This window comes from Solenopsis invicta, chromosome 11, assembly GCF_016802725.1.
Source record: "Solenopsis invicta isolate M01_SB chromosome 11, UNIL_Sinv_3.0, whole genome shotgun sequence".
Lineage (NCBI taxonomy): Eukaryota > Metazoa > Arthropoda > Insecta > Hymenoptera > Formicidae > Solenopsis > Solenopsis invicta.
Genome location: NC_052674.1, coordinates 2,184,138 through 2,209,178, shown reverse-complemented (window position 1 = coordinate 2,209,178; position 25,041 = coordinate 2,184,138). Strand labels below are relative to the sequence as shown.

Sequence of the window (25,041 nt, the reverse complement as noted above, 5' to 3'; positions counted from 1 at the left end):
TATGTTACAGACGTTAATTCCAGCTAATTAATTAAATTCACGAGAATTCTATCGCTGTTAGACTTCAACTCGAGATTCTTCTGAAGAAGTACAAATGCATTTTGTATGCAAATAAATACGTAGAATATCTAATCTATTCAAATTCCAGATATGCATTTGCGATATTTATCTCAGACAGTTAAACTAAATATTATTGAGTTTCATTTGCTTTTTATTTAAATATTTAAAAGTTGAATTTACATTAAAAAAACGCGTTATTCACATTCACTTTAAACCGAAAGATGACGATCGCACTGAAGGGGAAATTGAAAATTTTGTTAATAAGCTGAAAGTTACAGTTAACTCGCAGTCAGGCTCGTTGCAGTAAACCTAACAGTACTTAGTGGCAGTCACCTCGATTGGCAAGCTTTACATCACGAGTTCACAATGCAACAGGATGCAGCCGAGAGATGCTAGTCCATTCTCTTCGGCGGCAATGCTGCTGCGCATGCGATGCAATACGACTTGAAATAAAAACTGCGTGCATAATCCGCTTAAAAAACCGTTCTCCCTTTCTTTTCAGGATAATCCAGCGCAACGCTTTAATGCCCATTCTATATTTTTTGTAAATTTCAAAAAAATTATAAAAAATATGGGAGAAAATTCAACCTTTTTGCAACTAAAGCTTACCTATGCATACTCCCAATGCGAAGATAAATGTTCTTCTTCGCGTCATTTCTGACGGTTTAGATCTTCCCGCTCGATCTGCAACAAAAACCAGAAACATTGTTTCAAAAATACATATTTCAATAAAAATATAAGGCATTTAAATCAAGAAATGGCTAACAATTTTGAGTTCAAACCCTGGCTGAAGTAATAATTTTCTTAACAATGCTTAACAGTTTTTTGGAACGGCGCATCTTATAAATGCTTGTTAACATTATTATTATTAAATTAATTAACACTTTAATATTATTCTGATATTATTTTTCTAAATCAATTTAAGATCCTAGTTTCAAGACCAACGAATATGCGGCACGTAATTCAGGAGAATTAGAAAATGTATATAGACTCACCTAGGAACATTTAAGAAATTATTATTTCAGCACTAAGGTCCGCTTTGTCCGTTGATTAATTTATTTCTTAATTTAAATGTGTTATATATTTCACCGTCTTGTAGGTATATTAAAAGTACTGAGAAAAAAGTTGTTAACTTTTGATTAAATTTTTCAACTCGATTAAATTTCTTCAGTTTAAGTATTTATCAAGCAATATAGTCTTACTTATAATTGCCAGTAATAAAATATAATAAATAAAATTTTTAATTAATAATAATCAAATTAAACACAATTTGTCTAAGTTTATTTAACATAAACTGAGGAATTTAATCGATTAAAAAATTTGAGTTAAGTTGGCAACTTTTTTTCTCAGTATATGAAGTTTATGGCTAAACAGAAATTAGTAATTGATCTAGTCATTTGGTATTTATAAATAAAAAGTTAGTTTTATTAAGGTATCAGAATATTTGTAACAATTTTTAATAACGTGCAAATAGTGCAACGTTATGAAAGAAAAGTGACTACATAAATATAGATACTTCACTTTAGCAATATCAATATGTTGCCGATTGATATTCAAGAAAAAGTATCGACCAGAGAGCACGGGAATGAATACCATTCGCTATGTACACCCAGGTACAATTTTCAACATTGCGAGGATGACCTCGTTTACGAGCCTGTTCACCTTAGGGAGTATAACGTAAAACTCCAGTCCGCAATGCAGCGCAGGAGCTTTATTAAAAGTTTTCATCCTGTGTTAGCAACGTTGTGCTAAGATACAGTGTAGTCGGTCAAGGATGATCGGGTATTCAGACTTCGAGCAATCTTTTTGTTATTCACCCGCGCGTGTGTGCTAAAGTAGTTCAATATCGTTCGAATCTAATTTTCGTAAAAAAAAACAAACTTCCCACAAAAATCAATTTTTATACTTTTTATACTTTTTATCCTCTTTGACGGAAAAAGTTACGCACAGGTCTAAATTGTCTTGAATTTTCCACCTCACTTTTTTAGTGTAAAAATATCTTCTAGGAAAATTGACTTAGGGTGGTAAAATAGAGACTTTGCAGTTTAATATGATCCTAGAAAGGTTGTTGATTTTTTTTACAAAGTTATAAGTTCAAAGGTCAACAATTCTTAAGCTATGTGAAACATTTTTATTAATAAAAAATGTCTATCCTGCAATTATCATTACAAAGAATTTATATAACGGTGGCACGAAATAAGTATTTCAGATTTCACGAAAGCTATTTTGATTCGATGGTGCAAATGAAACATAGTTGTGCTAAAGTCCGATCGCAATTACTCAATTTCCATAATATGTAGGTTGATACATTCCGCTATTCAACGCCTCGTTTGCTGCACGAACGCGCTTGCCGGTAGCGTGCAGGTGGTCGTTCACTAAACACATGCCGGTGACTTTAATTGTAGAAAGTAATAATCGTAGAAAGTACAATTATTAATTTATCGTTAATATAGCGTGTAGACTGCGCGCATATCCTAGTTATTCAAAAAAATCAATTTCTTTGATCTTGATGTATTGAAGTTTATATCGCGTAGAAGTTCGTTTCATATTACAAATACAAAAAAAATTGATCAGTAATTTCAGTCAGTATAACTGCCATAAGTATACGATAATATTAACAGATATTAAAAATAAAAACTTAAACTTTAAATATTCTAACGTTGATAGAAATTTTATGCATTTTTGGAACAATTATTAGACAATTTATTATTTCTGTCTAGTAATTGAGAAGTAAAACTTGGATTCCAAATCAAGGTATAACGCTTTACCTGCAGTTATTGCACACAAAAAATACACAAAATTTGAACCCATTTACTGAATAATCGATTCAATAAACAAATTATTTAATTAATTAATAAACAAACTTGAAATGAATTATGCAGTTAATTAATAAATAAACTTGTCCAATGCTGATGAAAAACTACGTAAATAACTCCGCAAATGTCTACGTATATTTTTATCTTACAGGAAAACTGCATTTATTTCTACCAGGAAAACGTTTGAAAACTCAATTCGGATATTTATCAGATATAAATAATTCAAATATTTAAAAAGTTTCAAAAGTGTAATCTAATCTTACTTTTTTTATCTATCCTCTGAGAAAGGACGTTTAAAAGCAAGACTAAAAATATTTTTACTGTTCTGAATCTTACTGCAATTTTATGTTTTACAAAAATAAAGCAATATTAAGCTTTATATTCTTCCTCATCAAATTAAATAAAATTGATTTATTGTCTTGAGAAAAGATTAACACATATAAAACCCAGCTTATATATTTTTCGATTTAGAATAGAAATTACTCGATGTTATAACATACGATGATTAATAATTACGTAGTTCGGGATACCACCGTGGGACCGTGCGGAAAAGTTCTCTCTCGCAAGAAAAGTTCGCATGCAATGTATTATAATTATTAACGCATCCACGGAAAGCCTAGTAGCCTTTGCCCACGCATGAAATAAGCTTTTATGAGCCTTTACACTTTGGCACGAGGTATTTAATATCTATGAAGCGAGCTCCCTTGCTTACGCCTTCGCGTGACACTTTAGAAAAAGAAAAGTTCTTCAAGTTTTCTTCAGTCGATTGTTCAATCAAGAATATTATGAGATTTACCATAAATTTCCATTATTTAATTTAAATCTGTTTGAGAAAATTAATGGAGCAGCGCCAAGATTGTTTTATTTTAGATTTATAAGTTTTTCCAATTAAGAATAAACTTCTCTTTCTAATAATAACTATGAATCTATATATATCAATCTTATTTTATAATACATAAAATAAGATTGTGTTATAAAATAAGATTGATATAGAGACTAACACATAGAAGAGTAAATGGCATTAAATCCAGGAGTCTTTTCTGTGATTCTGTATGACTTTACAATTATAAAATCTAAAACTTTATCTCGCGCCAACTTAAAATTGCAAAACTGATGACATGCAAAAATTCTTTTAAACATTCTCTTTTATTTAACCGTCAAAATTACTCGAATAAACGTAATGGTATAACTTCCTCGCTTTGCCTCATAGAATCGTATTTTGCTTTCGTCCTTATTTCAAAGCACATCGTAGCAAGTTCGCTCCTTATTAGTTCAACTCCCGGAAGAGCGTGTCTGAAGTATCTATTAAATCCCGTAGGTAGCTTGTGGCACTGTGTCGAATAGTCGCATAAGTGACGCTTCATAAAGCGGCATCGACAATCAGAAGTAATAGAGTTGCACGAGTGAAGACGTAACGTAGTCTCTACTTGACGTGTTGCGATGAGATCCATTTACCGTAGAATTCCATGCTTACAGAATTAATGGAGCGTGTGATTGGCAGTTCCGTTCGTGTCACATCTTACATATTTTACGTAAAATTTGAACGAACGTCTCAATATATTTTGATCAAACATCTTAATCACGTGAAGTTTAAATTGATAGCATACTTGTTGCACGGAAAAGTGCAACATGCATCCCGATAGGCACATTGTGCAAATACTGCACAATAATGGCATCTTGAATTGACAAAAAGTTTACAATAATTGCGCTTAGATAATAGAAGATCATAGGACGACAGTTTTGTCAAAATAAAATTTAGAAATAATATTTGTTAAAAATTAGACAAATTTAAGTTTGAGGTTTAAATATTTTACAACTGTTTAAAAAACCGTTTGATTCTTTATTCAAAATTGTATTGACTATGTAATATTTCATTCTGGAATATTTTTACATATAATCTAGGAATAATTATGCATTTTTTGTATATAAATTAATTATATTTCTAAATATTTTATACATAATACAGCTAAAAAATTTTCTAATTATTAAACAATTATTAAACAATTTCTTCTTAAATTTAATTTGGAAACATAACACTAACAATAAAATGATTCATCATATTATCATAATTTTACCAAAATACTATTTCAAAATTAATTGCACAAATAGTTGTTAATATTTTACAAAAGATCAATACTTCTGCTATTTCTATATCCATTTTTGTAACTACATCTACATAATTTTAAATTATAATTTGTGTGCTAAATTTCGTCATATAATTTAATAAATGTTGTTCTGTAGGAACAAATATATTCTTATTTTATTAAAGTCATATGATTTCAACATTCTCACTACATAAATATTTAGCAATTTAGTAATAAATCAATATAAATAAAATGGAATTTGTCTTTTAGTGAACATTACATTTAATATACATACGACGATAGTCCATAGTCAAATTCAATGTGATATAAAAGATAAAATATTTAAAGTAAGTTTATTTCACTCAACACATCTATTTTATTTCATAAGACATTTTAAATATTACAGCCAACGCGCGGTACCATATAATTCGTCCAATTCGCGGCCTTGGCATTTGTTTTTCCGGCATACGAACAATGCTCCTGGCGTACGCAAGGTCGCGCCACGCTGTCAGTTGTGCGTCGTGCGTCAGCATTAAACAAATGGACGGTGGCGAAGGGATATTTTACCGTAAATATTCATTCCGGGAGTACCGTGCGACGGGCGTACTTTGATAATTAGTTTGCGTACGCGTAATTGTCTCGTAGTTGTACGTGTCTTGAATGTTCTGCGAGTGCAAGGATTCCTGTCAACCTGAGAAGAGGAGGAAGGAGAGATGTCCGGCGATGGAGCGCGCGCGCAACCTTGAGGTAATATTAGTTATATTTATATATTGTTTCTTACACAGAATTAAATCATTTTCCTTCAACTGGATTGTTTGTATTCTCAAAAATAAGAATTGAAGAGAAAAGAGAAACTTTTATTTAATAAAAATTTATAAATATACTTAACCTTCATGCGGATGAGTGGCCCACTAATATGTTATGTTATAGTTAAAATTACATTAGCTATGCTCTTATGAAATAAAGAAATGCAGAAATAATGAACTTTAAGATTTCAACAATGGGATGGTATAAATGGATGAGCTCTGTTGCTAACCTAAAAGTATGAAATATTTAAGAAAACAATGCTTGAGGTGATGTAGCTGTCCCATTTATCTACTCAAAGATTAAAGAGGTAGAAAGCTTTGTCGAAAAGATCTAACTATTTTATGAAATCCATTTGAAAGATGAATAAAAATTTGATGTAAACAATTATTTTTTCAAAATACTTTGACTTTTGGTATCAATTTGGCTGTTATTACATGTTTTATTTGTATGTTGCAGTGCCATCGTAGTTTGTGATGCAGATCACTCTGCTTGCACATCACATCGGTGAGTGATGAATTAAATTTTGCTTTAAATTGAGATAATGGATCCACCAACGTTACGTCAGATGTGTGTGAATGTATGTCAAAGAAATGTGAGCGCTATTACAAATAAATATAGCGTTACACAGACCATTGCTTCAAAATGAATAGGCTGGAAAAGACTAGGATAAATATTTAATCCTGAATCTGTAATTATTTATCGATTTGCCACGTGCACATAACAAACAGAGCTTACAAAACAGAGAATGTATTTTATCGACATACCATTTATTGGCATGTCCTATACAAAACAAAATACACTAATTGTGAGGTACATGAGTTACCTGACATTTTTAAAACAATCTCGCAAATGTGAAGAGGTATGTTGCGAGAATAAATACAAATAATTAAAAGAATAATTATTATTTTATTTATACGAGTAAGTATAAATAAAAATAAATAGTTATTTATAAAGAAAGAAAAAATTATTTGTAGTAGTTAGGCATTATTTTATCTTTATATTTTTTTCTCTATTCTTTTACCAAATATTTTTTCTTCCAAAATTAAATATTATATTAATTTGCAAATTAAAGCAGTATACTTTCGGAGATTCTTTCAATAACTTCTTCTCCGCGTGCAATGCGCTTCTCAGCGCGTAAGCGATCTCTTCTGCATATATTCGTAGATTCTTTCAATATGTGTTTTATAAATAAAGAAAAATGGTGAAAAGTGTTTTAGTCATTCCAGATATCTAAGAACTACTGAAAATTATTGTATATAATTGTCATTATTTTTATAATGCACTAATATTACCTGAAACTTTTATAATCTATTTGTATAATCTATTGATTGATAACTAGAATTTATTTTACTTAATGTAACTTCAAATGACGGGAGACGTTTGAGATTTTGAGTTTTGATGCAGAAAAAATTTTGTTAAATATAAATAAAAGATAATGAATAAACAAATAAAGAATTTGTACAAAGAAAAAAGAAACATTGGTTATATTGATGGAGAGTTTTTATAAGTTGGGGTTTTTATCGGATAAAATTTTAATGTAAATCTAAAATTGAAAATAGAATTAATATTGTAATGAGTCGATTTAACTAGAAAAATTTAAAATCAAGTTCAAAGTCAAGATAAGTTTAATCGCAACATTGTTCGATAAAAATGAGGTAATGTAAAAGATATAAAAAGATAAGATGCAGCTTGTATACTTTTCTGGTGTCAGAATGAAATTAAATTGTACATCAGCGTATTGTCTTGCAACTAGAAAGAAATATTCTACAAAAGGACGCAAAGGAGATTGAAACCTCCTGGAGAATTAGCGGAAGAGGTCGTCGTTTTCCGCTCGCAAAGGAAAAGATGTTCTTTGGTAGAAAAATATAGAAAAATATGTCATCTCCTTATTTACAAGACGAGAGATACGCGAGAAAATATTCCATTCTCTTCTTATTTTTTTTTTCCTTTTTTAAACAACCGAGATAACGCGCGGTATATATTTCACACGGTGTACACAAGTGGCGAGGAATAAATTTATCGCGAGAGGGAAGGAGATGAATGGAGACTCGCGAACCGTTCTACCCAAATTAATTAGCACGTGAAAGGATTAAGTCATCAGTTGCAAGAGACATCAAAGTGCACTCTTAGTCATGTGAACGGAACAGGTGTGCGTGTGTGCTGAATTCCTATGTTACAACGTCGATGCTGCTCGCGGGGATCATTCAGCCAGTCGGTGGTACCAAAGGAAGTCGACCTCAAGGCTTGTCAATTAGATTAGTACAAGTTAACTCACCTCGAGGACGGAATCTAGTCTCGTCGCGCAACAGTTCCGTACGTTATCGTTCGTGATCTCTTTGTACGCGGCAAACAGGGCAGGGGCTTTGAATGCCGATTCTAGATGTTTGTCTAGGATTTCGCTTTACCGTGACCCGAATAGACTAAATGTCGAACATCGAGCGCGTCCAGTTATTGTAACCCCCAATGCTTTACGGTCCGCGTTACATCGCTGCCATTTGCATATATCGGTAAATGTTTCCTTATTTACATTTTGCACGCGGATTATAGTACGTGGAACCAATGCCTACGGTTTTTTGCCAAAATTACATTGGGTTGGAACAAAAGTTTGTAGCGTTGTTTAAATAAAATTCAAAGAAAATGTTTACATTTATTTGTCTAATATTTATTTATTTATTTATCATATGTACCGCAGCGAACTTTTGTTTCAACTCAATATATTTGCATGTGTTCAGGAAAATTATATTACATCATTATTATTATAATATTCTAGGAAAATTAACTTAACATCATTAAGAGAATGTATTACATATATTGCCAACGTTATGACTGTCATCACATTTAAAGGAACGGTACACAGTTGGGAAATTTGTGTCAAATTAAACAAATATCCCTAGTAATATAATTTAATTTTATATACGTTTTCTAAATGTTTATAAAGCATTAGATACGTTTAAGAAACGTAAAATGTATATGAATCAATATGTGTTACTTGGGATTGTTCCAAACGGTCCATTTAAATTCTTGTGATTATATTTAAATATTTTGTATAGAAATTCCTAGTGTTAAAACAATACAATTTTTGAGTAAATAAACAAATAACATTTTTAAGATAAACGAATAGATGTACAATATATAAATTTTAATTTTATTAAAGAAATATGCTTTTATAATTTTTCCAAATTGTATTAAAGTGTTACTTTTTGTGTTACTTTCTAATATATTCATCTCATGTTAAATTAACATTGGGTTATGTTAGAAATGCAACACAAAAATTTTAAGGACCGATTTTAACATAAATATAAAACGTTTTCCACTGTGTAACATCCCGCATATTAAAAAAGAGATGAGATTTTACTGTACGTACAGTACGTACAGTCATAATATAAAATGCTACGTACATTTTTCAAAAATGAAAAAGCAATGCGTACACGGTCGTGAAACTTTTTAATGTAACATTAACTAGTTTTTTCTTAATGCCTGCATATATTACTTAAAAATGTTCGAAAAAATTTGTTTAGCTTCATGGTACACACTATGTGCGCTCGCATTCATCTCATCTCATCCCAGCCCAGAGCACGCGAATGCCGTTATTGTGCTGGATTAACCTCGCAGCTAAAGCAATAGTACGCGCCCATTTGGTGACGATTCAACAGCAGTCATTGCGCGAAAAGCGGGATAAAGGATGCATTTTCCACCAATCTTGCTCCCTTTGTTTCTGTTGATTGGATCGCTTTTCCCGCGTTGCTCCCTCCGTCGCGAAAAGCCTTTTTCCCGCCGCGAATTGGGCCACTGCGCCCCGTCCATCTCACCGGGACGTGAAACGTATCGAGAGATAGTAGTAGAAAGTTTAGTATAATTTTTAAACGCTACGATGTGTTGTTGCCAAGCTTCGAATCGTGGCAGCGGATATCCTCCGCGTCGAAGAAATCGCCTGTATCGAAGACAACGTATCCATGTACCATTGCAACATTCCCTTTCTGTTAAGCGGACGGGTCTGCTTGAGATAATCACAAACTCGCTTTCAGATTTCAATTCTGATTATATTCTCGTACAACCTGTTTATGCAACGAGACAAAAGAACTGAAACAGGTACTTATGGTTTCGAAGATTTCTTCCGCAATTAACGAACTTCGTGATTACAATACCTCCTATTCATTTTATGGCGAAATTATTATTGGAAGAAGGGTAGAATGGGTTTTAATAATCACGGGCGGGTATCGCTACGCAATTGTAAAGAATTTAATTACGATGCAAAGCTTGCCCTTCGGCCTAGGTGTAGAAATTTTGCAGCAGCGCGCGGTGAGTATAGAGCGGTGAAGGAAAACGCTGTACTTTCTCCTAGCAGCGGCGAACGATGCGGTACGAAAAGCAGTTTACCAAAGCGAGAACGGGAAGCGCCACGAGCTGCGCCGCGAGTTGATCCATCGTCATAGCTGACGGAAAAGTGAAATACATTTCTAGCACATGAATTCCCCTCGCGCCACCGTCTACTCGCGCCTCCAGACATAACGCGACCCAAGCGCATGCATAAGCCGCCTGTGGATTCGCGTTACTCAACTTCCTTCGTTTACATGCTAATAGAACTACCGGCTACTCGCGGATAGTTAGGGACTCATTGTTGCACGCAGGAGTTCATGTAACTCGAGCGTGTAAATTTTGTTGCACTTCTGCAGCGTGCTTTCTCGCATTTTTCGAAGATTGCGCCGGCGGCCGATCGTAAATAACGCGCGATTTAAGCCAGAAGTGGGTTATAATATCGCGCATCTTGTGAACCAGAAGATACCGCGCCAGATTTAACAAGCGGGCAAGTTCTCTCCGCTTCTTCTCCTGTCCGTGAGCACTTTACGTTTTGCATTTTCTCTAATGAAGAAAATTTTGCGGTAAAAGATCGCGCCTTGAGCGCGTTTACGCTCAATCTCGTTATCTCGTGGAACGCTTATGAACGCATAATATTCTTCCTGCGTAAAAGCGCGATAAAACTCATATAAATGTTAGAGAGATAGTAAAATTTCGAGAGTTATGATTTTCGTAAAAATGGCGAAGGAAAGTTCCATTTGTAATATTTGATCCAAGTTCAAGAAGCATTAAATTTTATTTATCTCGTGTGACAGCGTGGAATTTTATGAACAATTTTTTGAATAAGGACTATAGCTTTTATAGGGAATTTCAAACTCGTGACGAATTTGCTGTATGAGAAGCTGGTACAAATATGTTAATCTCTACAGCTTTGTTAAAGTATAGTAGTTGAAGTTATTATTAAATTACGAAATTATAAAGGATATTATTGCACATAATAAATAATACCAAATGCTGTAGCTACTAAAACTCAACACTCATAGAAGTATTTAGAATTTTAATTAAGATATTAACATGTTTTATTTCTTGTCTCCATTTTTTAAATACTTGATAATATTTTTATTCTAAACGGTGTTTAGAAATAAAACATTTAAAGCTGAAACATCTTTTATTATTAAACATTTGTTTTGAAAAAAAAATTTTAATATATACATTTTTTTCAACTAAAATATTTTTAACTTTTTAAAAAATGGAGACAAAAAATAAAGCATTTCAAAACATTTCTATGGATGAATTTGAATGAGTAGAAAACAGCATTTTTATATTTATTATTCATTAATTAACTATAATTAAATGTTGCAATGATTCTTTTTTTTCCTTCTCTAATGTTAATAACAAGACCGAAGATTGTTCTACTTTCGATTTACTTCTCTCTCTCTCTCTCTCTCTCTCTCTCTCTTTCTCTCTGTCTCTCTTACGGCGGAAAAACCGTATTAAATATCGTGTGCGCTGACTTCTCAGTAAATTTACATTCCCGCGCTTGGGGGTGCTTAACCGGGCGTCTCTAAGAAAAAAACCATCAGTCTCAAGTATGGATGGCGAGTCAGCGGAGCGTGACCACCTGTTCTCCCTTGGTGTTTCATTGTTGGCCGCGGCTCTTCGTGTTTCACGTGATGTTTCGCCGGATACGGTGCACACGGCTGTACGCTCCACTAACTTCAACGTCCGTCGCGATGTCTTCGCTCTTCGTGACCGCGGAGTGGGCGCTAGGGCGAATGAAAACCAGTTCGGGCAAACGGTGCTAACGGTTTTTTTTTGCAACTAATATTTGCAAGGTATGTAGCGTGTGAGATAAAGACCCCTCGGAGAATGTCTCGAGAAGTGCACGAGAATGCTCTTGCTTCCTGCCATTAATTCCAACTGTCCCATTAAAGTAGTAATAATTTATACTCATTGTCAGTTAAACAAAATTATGGAAACAAATTTATTTATTATTCAATTATCTGCAATTAAATATGTAATATTTTGTTCGTCAAAATTATTACACATTTGATGATTTGTTAATTATATTCATTTTCATCGGAAAATTACTTATTTGCAGCTAAACGATTTAGTGTTAGCGATTGATAACAGTAATCAGTATTGATATTTATTTAATTAAATAAATGTTCTATGCCTATTAAATATATGCAAGCATAAATTTAATTTACTTTAATTTAAATATTGATTGAATCAAACGTGAAATATTACACATTTATCCCACTTCTGTGAAAAAAACGATTCGTAGAAAGAAGGCGAATTATTTAGAATTAAATGTGATGTATCTTCACTTTTGCTTTTTAATTATAATTAAAAAAATATATAATATATGTATATACTCTATGAAGTATTATAACTAGCTAAGAATTAGTTTTCCCAAAACCGTGTCTTCGATTAGTAGATTGCGAGAAACTTTTGTTGGGGAAATATACAGACAAAGCAAGCACGGTTTAATGTCATAGGAAATACCTGTGCTTCAGCGTTCGATTGCAAGCGCGATCCGCATTAACAGAGAATATACATACAAATGTGTATATTCTCTGCTAATACTCTAGCCACCAGGAGACACACATACATAAAAATTTATCGGGAAGACAACATACACGAATATTTACTACGATTTCTTCATTAAAAGAGACAAGTAAATCAAAAGCAGAACAAGTCAGTCTTCTATTAAGACTGAGAGATTACAAAGAAGGAGGAAAAAAGATTATTGCAGCATTTATGATTTTGTTAGTAGTATACTGCACATTAACTTAATTATCTACTTAAATATAATTGCTGCATATTACCTTGTATCATAGAATATAAAAGATTGAACACACACACACACACACACACACACACACACACACACACAACTGAAATGGAAGAAACTACTAAGTAAAAAAATTGCAGTGACATGAAGATTATGATCTAGCTCAATTCTCTTCCGAGTTTTACTTAAATATGCATATATACAAAAATGTGATTCAAGTTAATGACAAGAAATCTTGAAGAAAATATTTACACATTTTTATTTCTGAAACTTTAATTATGGAATTTTAATATAATTACTTTCTGAACTAATTTGCTACATATCAATGAGAAAAAACTGTTGATTATTTAAATTCTAGAAAAAGGCTATTTAATCCTAGAAAAAAGAATCTCGTTTATGTAAAATTGTGCGCATACTGTAAAACGCAAAATAAATTAAAATACACGCACGACTGAACTGTAAAATTGTTAATTTTAATTTATGTCGTATAATCCAATTACAAGAAAACTCGGAAAAAATATTGTACTTCTCTCGTAATCCAATTATAAAGGAAAAAAACAGCAACACAAAACAGACATATATAGTTTGCGAATTAATGCATACGCATTGATAAATCCAATAAATGTAGATGTATTCCACTATTATAAACAATACATGTATATCGAAATATCGACGCCCGCGAGAGAGCTCAGTCGCACTTACAAGAGTCAACACTCAGGAGGATCATTTTCATTAGGATAGTAACGATGCGCGCTCTACGCCATGCATCAGTGAAATAGAAGCACGCAACGGGAGTGGCCGGCAAGTGTTGTCAATCGAATTCAATGTGACGCAACGTGAATGTCAATCGATGACGGAATGACACTCGGATATCGATTCACCCGTTCACGGTCGGCATCCATTGTTTCGCCGTGTGCGCTCGCGTTTGTGCTCCCAATCGCAATGAATTTGCATTAATGAGCGATTATGCGTGCACTGCATTTCACAAATATGGTTATGCGGAAACGTTTGATCGATTCATCCGCAGACGCGCCTCGAAATTGTATGTACATATTACACACCGGAAAAAAAAATTGAACGCAGATGCTACTCAATAGATTTCCTTGTAATAATGTAAATGATTAATGTTTCAAGGATAACGAAGCCCGATTCCATCGCGTTATAGAAAATTAATTTATCTTTACAAAATAATTTTGATACGTGTTGGATTAATGAAAATTAAATAATATTGAATGTTTGATGACAAAAACTATACTTAATTCAACATCACTTGACAATGATCAGCTATAAAAAAGAATAATCAATATATCTTTGTGAAAAATATTCTTACATGCTTCTCGCATATTTCTTACGATTATCTTCTCTGTTTGGTTAATATATTTAAAAAAATTTATTTTTTTTTAAACAGATAAAAAGTTATGTTTTATTGCATTCGCAAAGTTTTATCTTTCTGCTGCTTTTCATTAGGTTTCCATCTTTAGATTTACCAAGTTTGGCACGAAAGAACTTTTTCATTAAACATCGAAAGAACTTTATTCCTATTGGAAGAGCAATACAGAATGTTTCCTATCGACCGCACTTCAGGCGAGGAAACGGCAATCGTGCTATTTTCCGGTCCGTTTGGTAACGCCAGTAGGGAAACACGTTACGTCACTCTCTAAAACGTTGTAATGATTAGCCTCTTTATTGGCTGCGAAACGTCGAAGAAGCGCGCCCACCGCCTTCGTATTTGCTCGACTGCCGCGGCAAACTGTTTCCGTTCCGACTGCTAAATCCACGTTAAAGTTAGCGGAGCCGCAACGCTCGATTGCAAGTACGAGTGGCCAGTTAACCGCGCCAAAAGTTTCCGATCGATTACCGCGTTTAAACAGGTGTTCTAAACTTACGAAAATCTATCGTGATGCACCATCACTTTTCATTCAGCAAAACCGCTTGCACGTGGTTCAAGAAGTTCGCACTTCGCAAATAATGTTTCGGTTGAATCAAACCGACTGTTCAAGAAATCAATAACTACATTAACTCTGATTTTCCGTTCAAATTTATTTGATCAAAGTGGTTTTTATTTCCTTATTAATATTTTATTTGACAACTTTTCTCTATTTTGCTGACCTCGCGTTTGTTAATGTAAAAACTCTTTTGTTGAAATTTTTTTATTTTTTACAAATAATCGGCACGCAGTTTGTTTGAACTATTGCAAAAGCATTATTAAACACTAAGATTCCCCTTGACTGAAAAATGGTATTTTTCCTTGCTCAATTTGTTTTATTAGAGCTTTTTGATTGTGTTGACCCAAACAATGTGATAGGAAATTCAAACAGAACAGTTGGGTTAAGTGACTTACTAACTTTAGCTAATGAGATTAATCTTTTCAGTTTGTACATTTAAAGAGTACAGCTTAATATTGTGCAATATTCTATATACAATATTCTATATATTAAGTATGAAAGAGTAAAAAACATGGTCGCATTTTCCTCGAATTAATAATGGATAACTGTTTAGCAACGCAATACTATCCGAATAATTAGATCGGGTGCTGAAAGATAATTAATCTTTCATAATTCTATAGAATAATAGTTCTATAGAATGATAGTTTTACAGCCTGTTTGCGTCAATCGGATTTAGCTATTTGAATTGCGGTCTTAAATATCCATGCGAAATATTTGTTGTTGAATTATGATTAAAGATACATTCATCATCGCGATGCATGCTATCGCGTTATCAGATAATTACTGATACCACGAGATCGTATCATATCGCGCACATGGTCTGATTCTCTTATTCGGATGACGTTTTGACTGTTCTACTTTTTGTTTTTTTTTTTTTATTAAGTCACAGCCTTGTTTGTACGGTGCTTTTGTTGCCGAGTGCTCTAAGCGGATTGAATCATTTCGTAGACCCATCACGCCACGATGAGCCTTGCATCAGCGGCAGCATCGTGCGTAGATACGAGTATGAGTAACAGTGCGAATACGAGTGCCCAATTATCCAATAACATGTCACGGCCTTGTCTTGCGTTGCCGAACAATGACGTCCTATTATATTCTTTTAGTTTGTTTGCTGTCGGGTACTGTGTCGCGCGAGAATGTTTGCTCCGGACACTCTGAGAAAATACACCAAATAAGAAAATACACCAAATATTTTATGAAAATTTTGCATACTTAGATTTTGTACATTACTTTGCTCATTCACCTCAGAGATAAAAATGAAAATTAATATAGACAGTCTAGATACAAAACTTTTGACGTCTACACACATTCAATTAAGATATCTGTATTTATTTATGATAACGAAAAATAGCTACATTCTCATAACATGATGTATAACGTTATTTCAATTTTAATCTCGCCGCAATCTAAAGAAAAAAATCAATGAAAAAAGAAATTTGTTTTAGATGTATCACGTATGTGTTCGCGTGTAATACTTTTAAATAGCTTTAGATAGCTTCAAAAATTCAATATTAAAAGTTTGAGAATGTTCAAATATATTTATAGATATAAAAAATTAAACTTTTTAAAAGTTTAAAACGTTAAAAAATTTTGATATTAAATTAAACATTTGAAAAGGGATAACGTTTGCCAAACTAAAATCATAAAAATTTTATGTTTATTTTAATAATAAATGTAACATAATTTTTTTTATATTTTTATATTTTTAAAGAAATAAAATGTATAAAATTTTATGCAAGTATATCCTTTGAAAATATAAAAATATAAAAAAAATTATACTTGCATAAAATTTTGTATATTTTATTTTTATTATATAAGAGGAATTAAAGCATATTCAGGATTAGTCTGAAAAGATGTGTTAGTCATAAAAACATTGAAAAATTAAATCCGTAAATTCTTCAATAAATTATTTTTAAATCTAAAAAATGCGAGAAATTTTATTTTCACCGATCTATTAGTACTGGACGCGCTACTCGCGCATCTCTTTCTCTATCATCGTCTCTTTCGCTTTTCGTGTCGCTGCTAATTAGAAGTGCTACGGCGTAATACGATCTCCCATAAGGCCGGCATGTTCATTGTGTCACAGGCGAGTAACGTCACTCGTGTCGCGCGAAAGCAAATTGCAAAATAGCGATGGGGACCGCGAATTACCGTCACGCGGAGGGCATTGTTCGCGCGAAGCCGACACAACAACGTTTCTCCGTGGAAAATGTTCCCATGATGTTTCCGCAGGCATGAATCGGGTGATTAATCGCGACGTGTCTCGTCATTGTCACTAGGTACCCTTTGTTTGATAATGCCTGACATTCGTGTTTATTGCCTCATCGGTAACCTCCGCTTGCTGAATGTGTAAAGAGCAATTGGCAATTATAAATTGTTGAATATGATTATTAAAGTCATAAATCCTGCTAAAATATTTTGAGAACAAATATTTAGACATTTAGTGAAATATCGGATATTCGTGTCGTCTAAAAGTACGACAAATATATTAATGTGTATTAATCGACAATCTATTAATCAAATTATTTTTATTATAACAACCGAGATATTAATAATTAAAAACTTGTAGAGATTAATATATAAATAATATAAAAAACTTATAGAGATATAATATATAATATGTGAGTAATATTTGACTTATTTGATTTTTGTCTTTTCAGGACAATTTCTGAAATTATTTTGCTATTGTGTTCTACATAAAAATCACATGCACATATCACATTTTTATTTTGCTGTATAAAATGATATTAAAGATTTAAAAAAACAATTTCCTGTGCGCTATGTTAGTGACACAAAGGAAAGCGTGGTACAGTCGACGAGCACGCAATATCTGTCCGGAAGCGGAGTTTCGTTTTTACGAAGTAGTGAAAGTTGGATTAATCGCAACATGTAGTGGCTACGGCGCAATAAAAATCCATAGGTACATAGTTTCATTGAAGCTTCGTTAACAAATATTTGTTAATAACAAACATTACGCACTCGTCGCATTAATATTAATTTTTACCTCGTCGATTAATTATCCATTGTACATCCGCAAGCGCAATTTATTGTTTCCGCATAAAAGTTCATTAAAATTAAATGCACGTTATACGTTCATAAAGTCACGTAAATTTATATACATAGTACAAAAAAATCAAATATGAATATAGAAGAAAAATATATATTTATTAAAATATTTTTCCAAAACATTGATCTTTTTTATTAAATTTCGAGTTCAAAAACCAATTTTTTTTTTTATTTTGCGAAATATTTTCTATTCAATATATGACGTAATCACGTTACTTTTATCGAATAACAAATATCTTTTCATATAATAGTGATTCTTCTTAAATTTATTTCTATACAAAAAAATATATGAAAAACTAGGAAATAGAATAAAAATTATATGCGTTTTAAAATATCAATTTGATATTAAAATATGTTTATATAATATATTTCCATGCAATATATTTTTATTTAATTCTACAAAATAATTTTGTATAATAATTCATTTACATGTACGTGGGAAGCAACGGACGGTACGTACAGAGAGTTTTTTTTAGATTAATTGCTAATTCACCTAAAAAAATACGGAGAAGAGTTGGACGAAACATTATGATAATGACAGCATGGCAGTCCATTCTTAATTATTATCCGAGAATACGTTCACCGTGTAGATAAATATTATAGTACGTAATATTATTGCTCGGTAATGATGCAGAAGAGAGTGCGCTGACACTGAAATAATATTTTACTCCGGGTTAAGACAACAGAGAGAGCAGCGGTGGAGCTGATAGCAACCGCGGTTCTCCGAAAGGTAAACGTTAGTTCCCCTTCGCCCTGAAGTACGGTTCATCGTCAAAATTCATCAACCCGTGTGTACACGTCGGAACGTCACTGCTAACGTAAAAATAGTACGAAAATCCATCTCTCCGTTTGCAGACGTTACGTCATAATTATTTCCACGTTTTGATACACTTACATTTATACGTTGGAAGGGAAAAAATTCGAGTGGCTCGAACCTCTCTTACGTTTGCAAGCAGATGAAAATATAAAGCGGAAGGAGTTTAATTATAAAAACTGAATGGGTCCGTGCAAGCACAATTATTTTCCAGGCAATTACGGAGTTGGTAGCCGCTGTAATTGCACTCGTTACGAATATTCTTCTTTTTATTACATCAGCGTGTTGCAATCACGCGCGGACTATTTTTTCGCGGGTTGTTAAATATTAGCTTTATGCTAGAGGAGTTCTTTTATCATTTGATCTCGCGTATATACATATAACCGCATTCCAGGACAAAGCTCGCAAAAGACTAATGCCAATTTTTCCAAGTACGATGAACAAAGAGAATGCATAAATATATGATACATACATATTGCGATATTATTTCTGGTGAAAAACACAAACACTTTCTTTTATAATTTAAATATTATTTCTGCAATGCTCACTTTCATCAAAATACCGCCGTTTCACAAACAAAAATATCATACGTAAACACACGTAACATATATTGCGATGTTATTTCTCGTAAAATGTATAAATTCTTCGTTTATCGCTTATTTTTACTAAAATTCCTCAGTATAATACATCGTATCGGTGAAAAATTATGATTGATTTATGACGTTTAAAGGAAACTTGTGAAAAATGTAGAACCCTTTTTTGGGCGATAAATTCCAACTTGTTTTTTTTTTTAAACGGAACAAACGATATTTCAGGGAATTATTTCAATTACGTTAATGGAGATGCCTTAAATGGAACAGTAATTCAAGTCTCTCCGGTTTGTACTTCAACAAACTGCGAGATTTCGTTGTTACGAGATATCGAATGGCAAGAGAGCTCGTAGTCGACGAAACCGATTCCGCTGCGATTTCATCTCTCTCCCCCCCCCTCCCTCTTTCTCTCTCTCTCTCTCTCTCTCTCTCTCTCTCTCTCTCTCTCTACACGTTGCAATTAAACCAAACAATCATAATGACAAAGGCAATAACAATGGCGATACCGATGACGCAATTAGTAACGGGATCTCGACTCTGTCAATTGCGATTTCCATTCTCCAACAAAACGTGAGACGTAACCACAATACACGGACATAATAGAAATTATCTTCGTGACCCAATCTTCAGAAATATAAACGCGTTTAGAATTTTGTTTAAATTATTTTATTATATTTTATTATTCAATAGTAGTTCACATTAAACATTTGAAAATTGCTATATAAACAACCAAAATTAAAAGTGTTCTTATCAAACTTTAATAATACTTTAATAATCTGATCAAGAAAATCTCAAAAGTTATAAGCTACATACAATTTTTCTATAAAATTATAGTAGATAAAGACGATACTTAAAACGGTTTAAAATATAAGAATCGACTATGAATACTGATCTAATACTCAGTACGATTCATAGTTCGTTTCGTAATATTAGTGAAATTATTTTTACGAGATATTAATAAAATTATATGGTATTAGAAAAAGAGATAAGAGATTAAAATGCAATTTGTGCCAGTTGAAAAATTTATTAATATACACATAAAAATATTTTTCTATAGCACATATTTTTATTTCCATTTCAAAAATTGAGCTACAGTTCAACTGCAATTTTAATGTTAGTAATATTTATAGGTATTCATTCGTAATATTTATAATAATTTATTTATTATCTTTAACAGATTATATATGGTTAATTAATAGCAGTTTATATTGTTATACAAATAAATAATAATATTTATAATAATAAAATTACTATGCAAATGTTTAATATTTACAATTTTGATTTAAAAAAAGATGTTAATAATTGCATTAACGTATTACTGACACTAGGTTGTGTCTCGATTATAGAACAACCGTTTCATTTCAATACTCTTGATTTAACTATAGCCATCGTCCCGCGACGGCGAGTACCAAATTGGCGCCCTAATAAGAGGATTATGTGGCGACGTTATCGTGTTAATCTGCGAGCGAGATAGCCGTCCACTTCAATGTGTTTGATTTAATGCGTCGCGCGCGCGCATATATTCACGTGACAAATCACAACGGAATCTTTCGAATAGTACGGTACTAATATAGAGAATTGCCGGACGTGGTTGACGTGCGATTGAAAATAGACGCTTCCGGCTTCTCCTTAACACGTACGGCCATAACACGTAATGTGTGCCACGGCGACTTGCTGCTAGTCGCTTTCAAACCGAACCGCAGCGCAGAAATCGAACACGGATGAACAAACGTGCGTGTAATACCAGCCGTCCGTTTTACATGTTCAATACGCTCAATACTGCTTTTAAATGTAAACTTGTTTAATGAAATTCTGGAGTAAAAAATAAAATTGCTCGACATAGAAAACTTGATATATTTCTACCATTTTATGTGTGTACTTTGATAGACATTTTTAATCACTCGGGAGAAATATTGTATTAAATAATTGAGCAAGTAGACCTTGACAAATAAATTATGCGGTTGTACACGCATATATTAAACAGGCATCGAGAAACTTGCTGATTTATGTTATTGAAATTCTTTTTTTCTTTTTGCATTAGTTTTAGAAAAAATCGTGGTCTTATTTCATTTGCAATGCTAGCAGATACGAAATAGTCGATCAAGATCGACTAGGAATCCTTGCAGTTAGAATAATCTAATCGTCAGCAACGTGCGGCTTAAAGCCGTTTACAGCCTTGGCTTATCTTATCATTGCAGTTCTGACGTTTGCTACTCCCAAGTAGCGAAATCTCGTAAAGTGCAATGCAGCAGCCATGTAAGTTGGAAGTGCAATGACCTTCAAGGTGACTCAGATCTCTGAATAAATCGGCGACGTTAGAAGTAATATTTTCCCAATGATAAAAATTGCACTTCCTACTTTTTCTCCTTGATGTATCCATTAAGAACAAAATTTGTCGGCTATATCGGATCTGACCGTAACATTAAAAATAATAATTGTTCCATGTTCTGTGTCACTCGCATGTACGAAGAGCTATTATAAAAAGAAATTTACGTAAACTAGGGAAAAAATGTCCTCGGGAAAATTCAACGTGGCATCACGTTGTGCAACCGTTTCACGGAATAAAATATCGCGACTTTCTTCTCAATAAATTGTAATCGGTGATTTTTGATAAGATGTACATGCACGTGTCGTACTGCACCGGAAACTTGATATTGGCTTTCGTCAAAGCGTATCTGAGAGAGAGTTAAAATTCATGTAGGTTTGAGAGGTTTCAAGAAAGTCGCCGGAAATAAACGTGCTTCCACGAAGAAAAGGTCCCTTACATAACCCGCGCATGTACAACGGCGCAATTAGCCCGAGAAAAAAGGGCACGCAGGAATATTCCCAACCATTTTTTTTTCAAGAACAAGAGAAACAACAAAAGAAAAGTGAGGAAGAAAGCATTAACACTGTAATTTTTCATAGCAGAATTTTTCTTGGCTAAGTGTCACTTATTTGTTAAAACGACATTATTAATGATGATTATAAAGTAACAAAATAATAACGTACTGTTAAAATTTTAATTACATTAAATATTTTTTTATTTAAAAGAGATTAATATTATTATAAATAAAAAAATGGTTTTATCCAGTATCGAGTAAAATTAAAAAACTCCTTTTTTAAATAAGAATATTTGCTGCCGTTTCTCATCGAAAAAGGGACACGTTTATTTTAGTTTTAAATGAAATGCCTGTGCGTCGCAATTTTCCAGAAAGGTTGAACCGTCAATATTCTCCAAAGGCATTGGAACTCCCATCGATATTGCACACTAAGAGGGAAAAATTTAGGAAAATTAAACAACTCGCGTATTTCGCTTTAGTTGCGCAACTGTAATTGTACACGGGATATTTTTAATTAACTGGTGATGGAGAACGCGTCAAATGCAGGAATTTCTTAATGGCGAGAAACAACTCTGAAGACCGTCTTGTTGCTCCGCCATTATACGTGGAGAGATTTTTCATTAAGTTAAAACTGACATCCTCAAACGAATAAATCCGAGAAACAATTCGCAAGAGACAACTTTGCTTCGAGCTGCTTGGTAAATGCGATTATGCACACGAGAAAATTTAACTAGCGCAAACAAAGTAACATTACATTATAAGGCCAACCCGCCCCGGCACAAAATGGAATACATAGTACGTCGTATGAAAGAACTCGCGTTTTCTATTTTTCTTCTTTATATATAATTTCTTTTATTAATAAATTCCCGATATCGATGTAGCAAAATCAATACGTAAACCATAGGACAAAAAGATACATGCTCATAAGGGTATGCAAAAATCATGTATTTCACAAGATATTTTCGCAAGATGAACTTTTATGCATATCTTAAATCAATAACGATATAACGAGATAGCCATAAACTATTCCGGTTACGTGAAAGCATTTACATGATGTGAAAGAGAAGAATTTTATATAAGAAGCAAAACGCGCAATAGTTTCTCATGTAATCTTCTGTGAAAATTGCACTATAGAAAATTCCTCTTTTGAATATCAGGCAAAAATACAGCGCCTTGCCATGATGCAAGATACAAAGAAATTCTATTCTCTGTGCGCACGTTGCGCTGCAAGTGAGATTCTCGATATCTTCAATTTTTAATTTCTCGATGCAACCACTTAACTATCCGATCTCTTCAATAAAGCAAAAGAATGCCGATGTAGAATATCTTGGATATTTACTAATCCTGCATTATAAATAATTATATTGTATTTTAAAAACTTTTTCAAAATAGATATTTTTACACACGGCCACGAAATTAATTATCCGGACGCAGAATGTAGAAGTTTATTTTATAACTACAAATTCAGCAAATATCATAATAAGAAAAGTTCAATTAGAAGTGAAAACCCTTGCCAGTGATGCATTTCTATCAAAACTGTTGTAACATAAAATAAACGTAGTATCTTATGTACCTGGATAATTAGTTTTGTGACTGTATATAAGATTACTTTGTTTATTTAATATTATTCCACTATAATTTTACTATCTTTTGCATATTTTTCAGACTTAAGTAAAAACACGTAAAAATAGAGATAAAGTAAATTTCGGCTTTTTGTCGTAATTTTATTTAAATATACTTTCAGTATCTGATTTTTTTATTGTAATAACAGGCCAGTGATTTTTTTCAGTTTGAATAAAAAGTTACTTTTGATGGAATGTATCCCTATCAAAAGTTTACACATTCCCAATCGAATTTTTCTTGAAAAAATTTAGTAAATTTGTTGAATTTGACGCTAAACTCTCAATATCCTATGTTCGGATAACTATTTTCGTAACTACGTATACATAAAATTAAAAAAATGCATAAATAAATACATACATATTATAAATGCACACATACGTACACATATACGTGTCATTTTTTGCGAATTAAAGGAGACTCTGTCTCCTGTCCTCAGAATTATTTTTAGACACAGCAGAAATATCTGCTTCGCTGAACTATGAGTCATAAAAGTTAAAGGTTGATAGGGTTTTACGAACAGAATGGAACAGGTGTTGCAACACAGAAACTATTGTTGACTGTACAATTTGCGCCTCCCACATTCTTTCCCGATATCTCTCAATTAACCTTTTGGTCAGGTATCGTTCGTCTCGCGTAACGAAAAAAAAACACTAGCCACTCACGAGGATCATTTTCTTTCTTTTTTTTTTTTAAGAGAGAAAAATCAATTGCACCTTACATCCGTGCACAAAAATACATGTATTGTTCATCAGACAATGGCAAACCAAATTAAACGAGTTTCTGAGAATTCATATGGCGCGTGAATATTCAACTTGATTCATTTAAATTAAAAAAATATTGGAACAGTTCATATCGCTTGTATACATATAAATGCCGTTATAATTCGTTGTAGTTAGTATTCTACTGAAATATTAAGACAAATTTCAATCAATTAATTCGTTGAATTAAAATGTATATTACTTAATATTATAATAAAGTTTAATTGAATCAAGAAAAAATTTCTTCTAATTAATATTATATTTCAGATTAAACTTATTTTTTTTAACGCACTTAATTTTCTCTTAAAGAATACTGAATCAATAAATATAAAGTATAAATTTTTGTTTATCTTGCAATATCCCGTACGGACGGACGAGGAAAGGTGTAAGCGTGACGGCTCAAAGACTCCCACGGCATATTTCGCAACGAGCGCACGATGCAAAATTCCCTTTGACCGCGCAGCGGGCAATAAAAAAGCTCCGCCAGATGAACAATTCGAACGCGCCATTCGCGGGTACTCCCATGGAGAATGGGAGTAGGCGCGCCGTTCATAGGTATGTT

The 25,041-nt window shown here is 32.7% G+C and overlaps 2 protein-coding genes across 3 annotated transcripts in view; one reads left to right on the top strand and one right to left on the bottom strand.

Moving 5' to 3' along the window:
- Window positions 1-25,041, bottom strand: part of LOC105196989 (mucin-22) — a 70,571-nt gene that overhangs the window by 29,773 nt on the left and 15,757 nt on the right. Inside the window, 1 exon segment of the mRNA XM_011163170.3 lies at window positions 670-744. Within this exon segment, the coding sequence (XP_011161472.2) occupies window positions 670-715 (46 nt within the window). The 5' untranslated portion in view covers window positions 716-744.
- Window positions 4,781-25,041, top strand: part of LOC105196992 (cyclin-dependent kinase 4) — a 105,670-nt gene continuing 85,409 nt past the window's right edge. Inside the window, exons 1-2 of one of the 2 annotated variants that reach the window (XM_011163174.3) lie at window positions 4,781-5,707; window positions 6,224-6,271. In XM_011163174.3, the coding sequence (XP_011161476.1) occupies window positions 6,241-6,271 (31 nt within the window). In that variant the 5' untranslated portion in view covers window positions 4,781-5,707; window positions 6,224-6,240. Of the gene's footprint in view, window positions 6,272-25,041 lie in introns of both variants that reach the window. The other variant, XM_039455155.1, reaches the window with a different exon arrangement.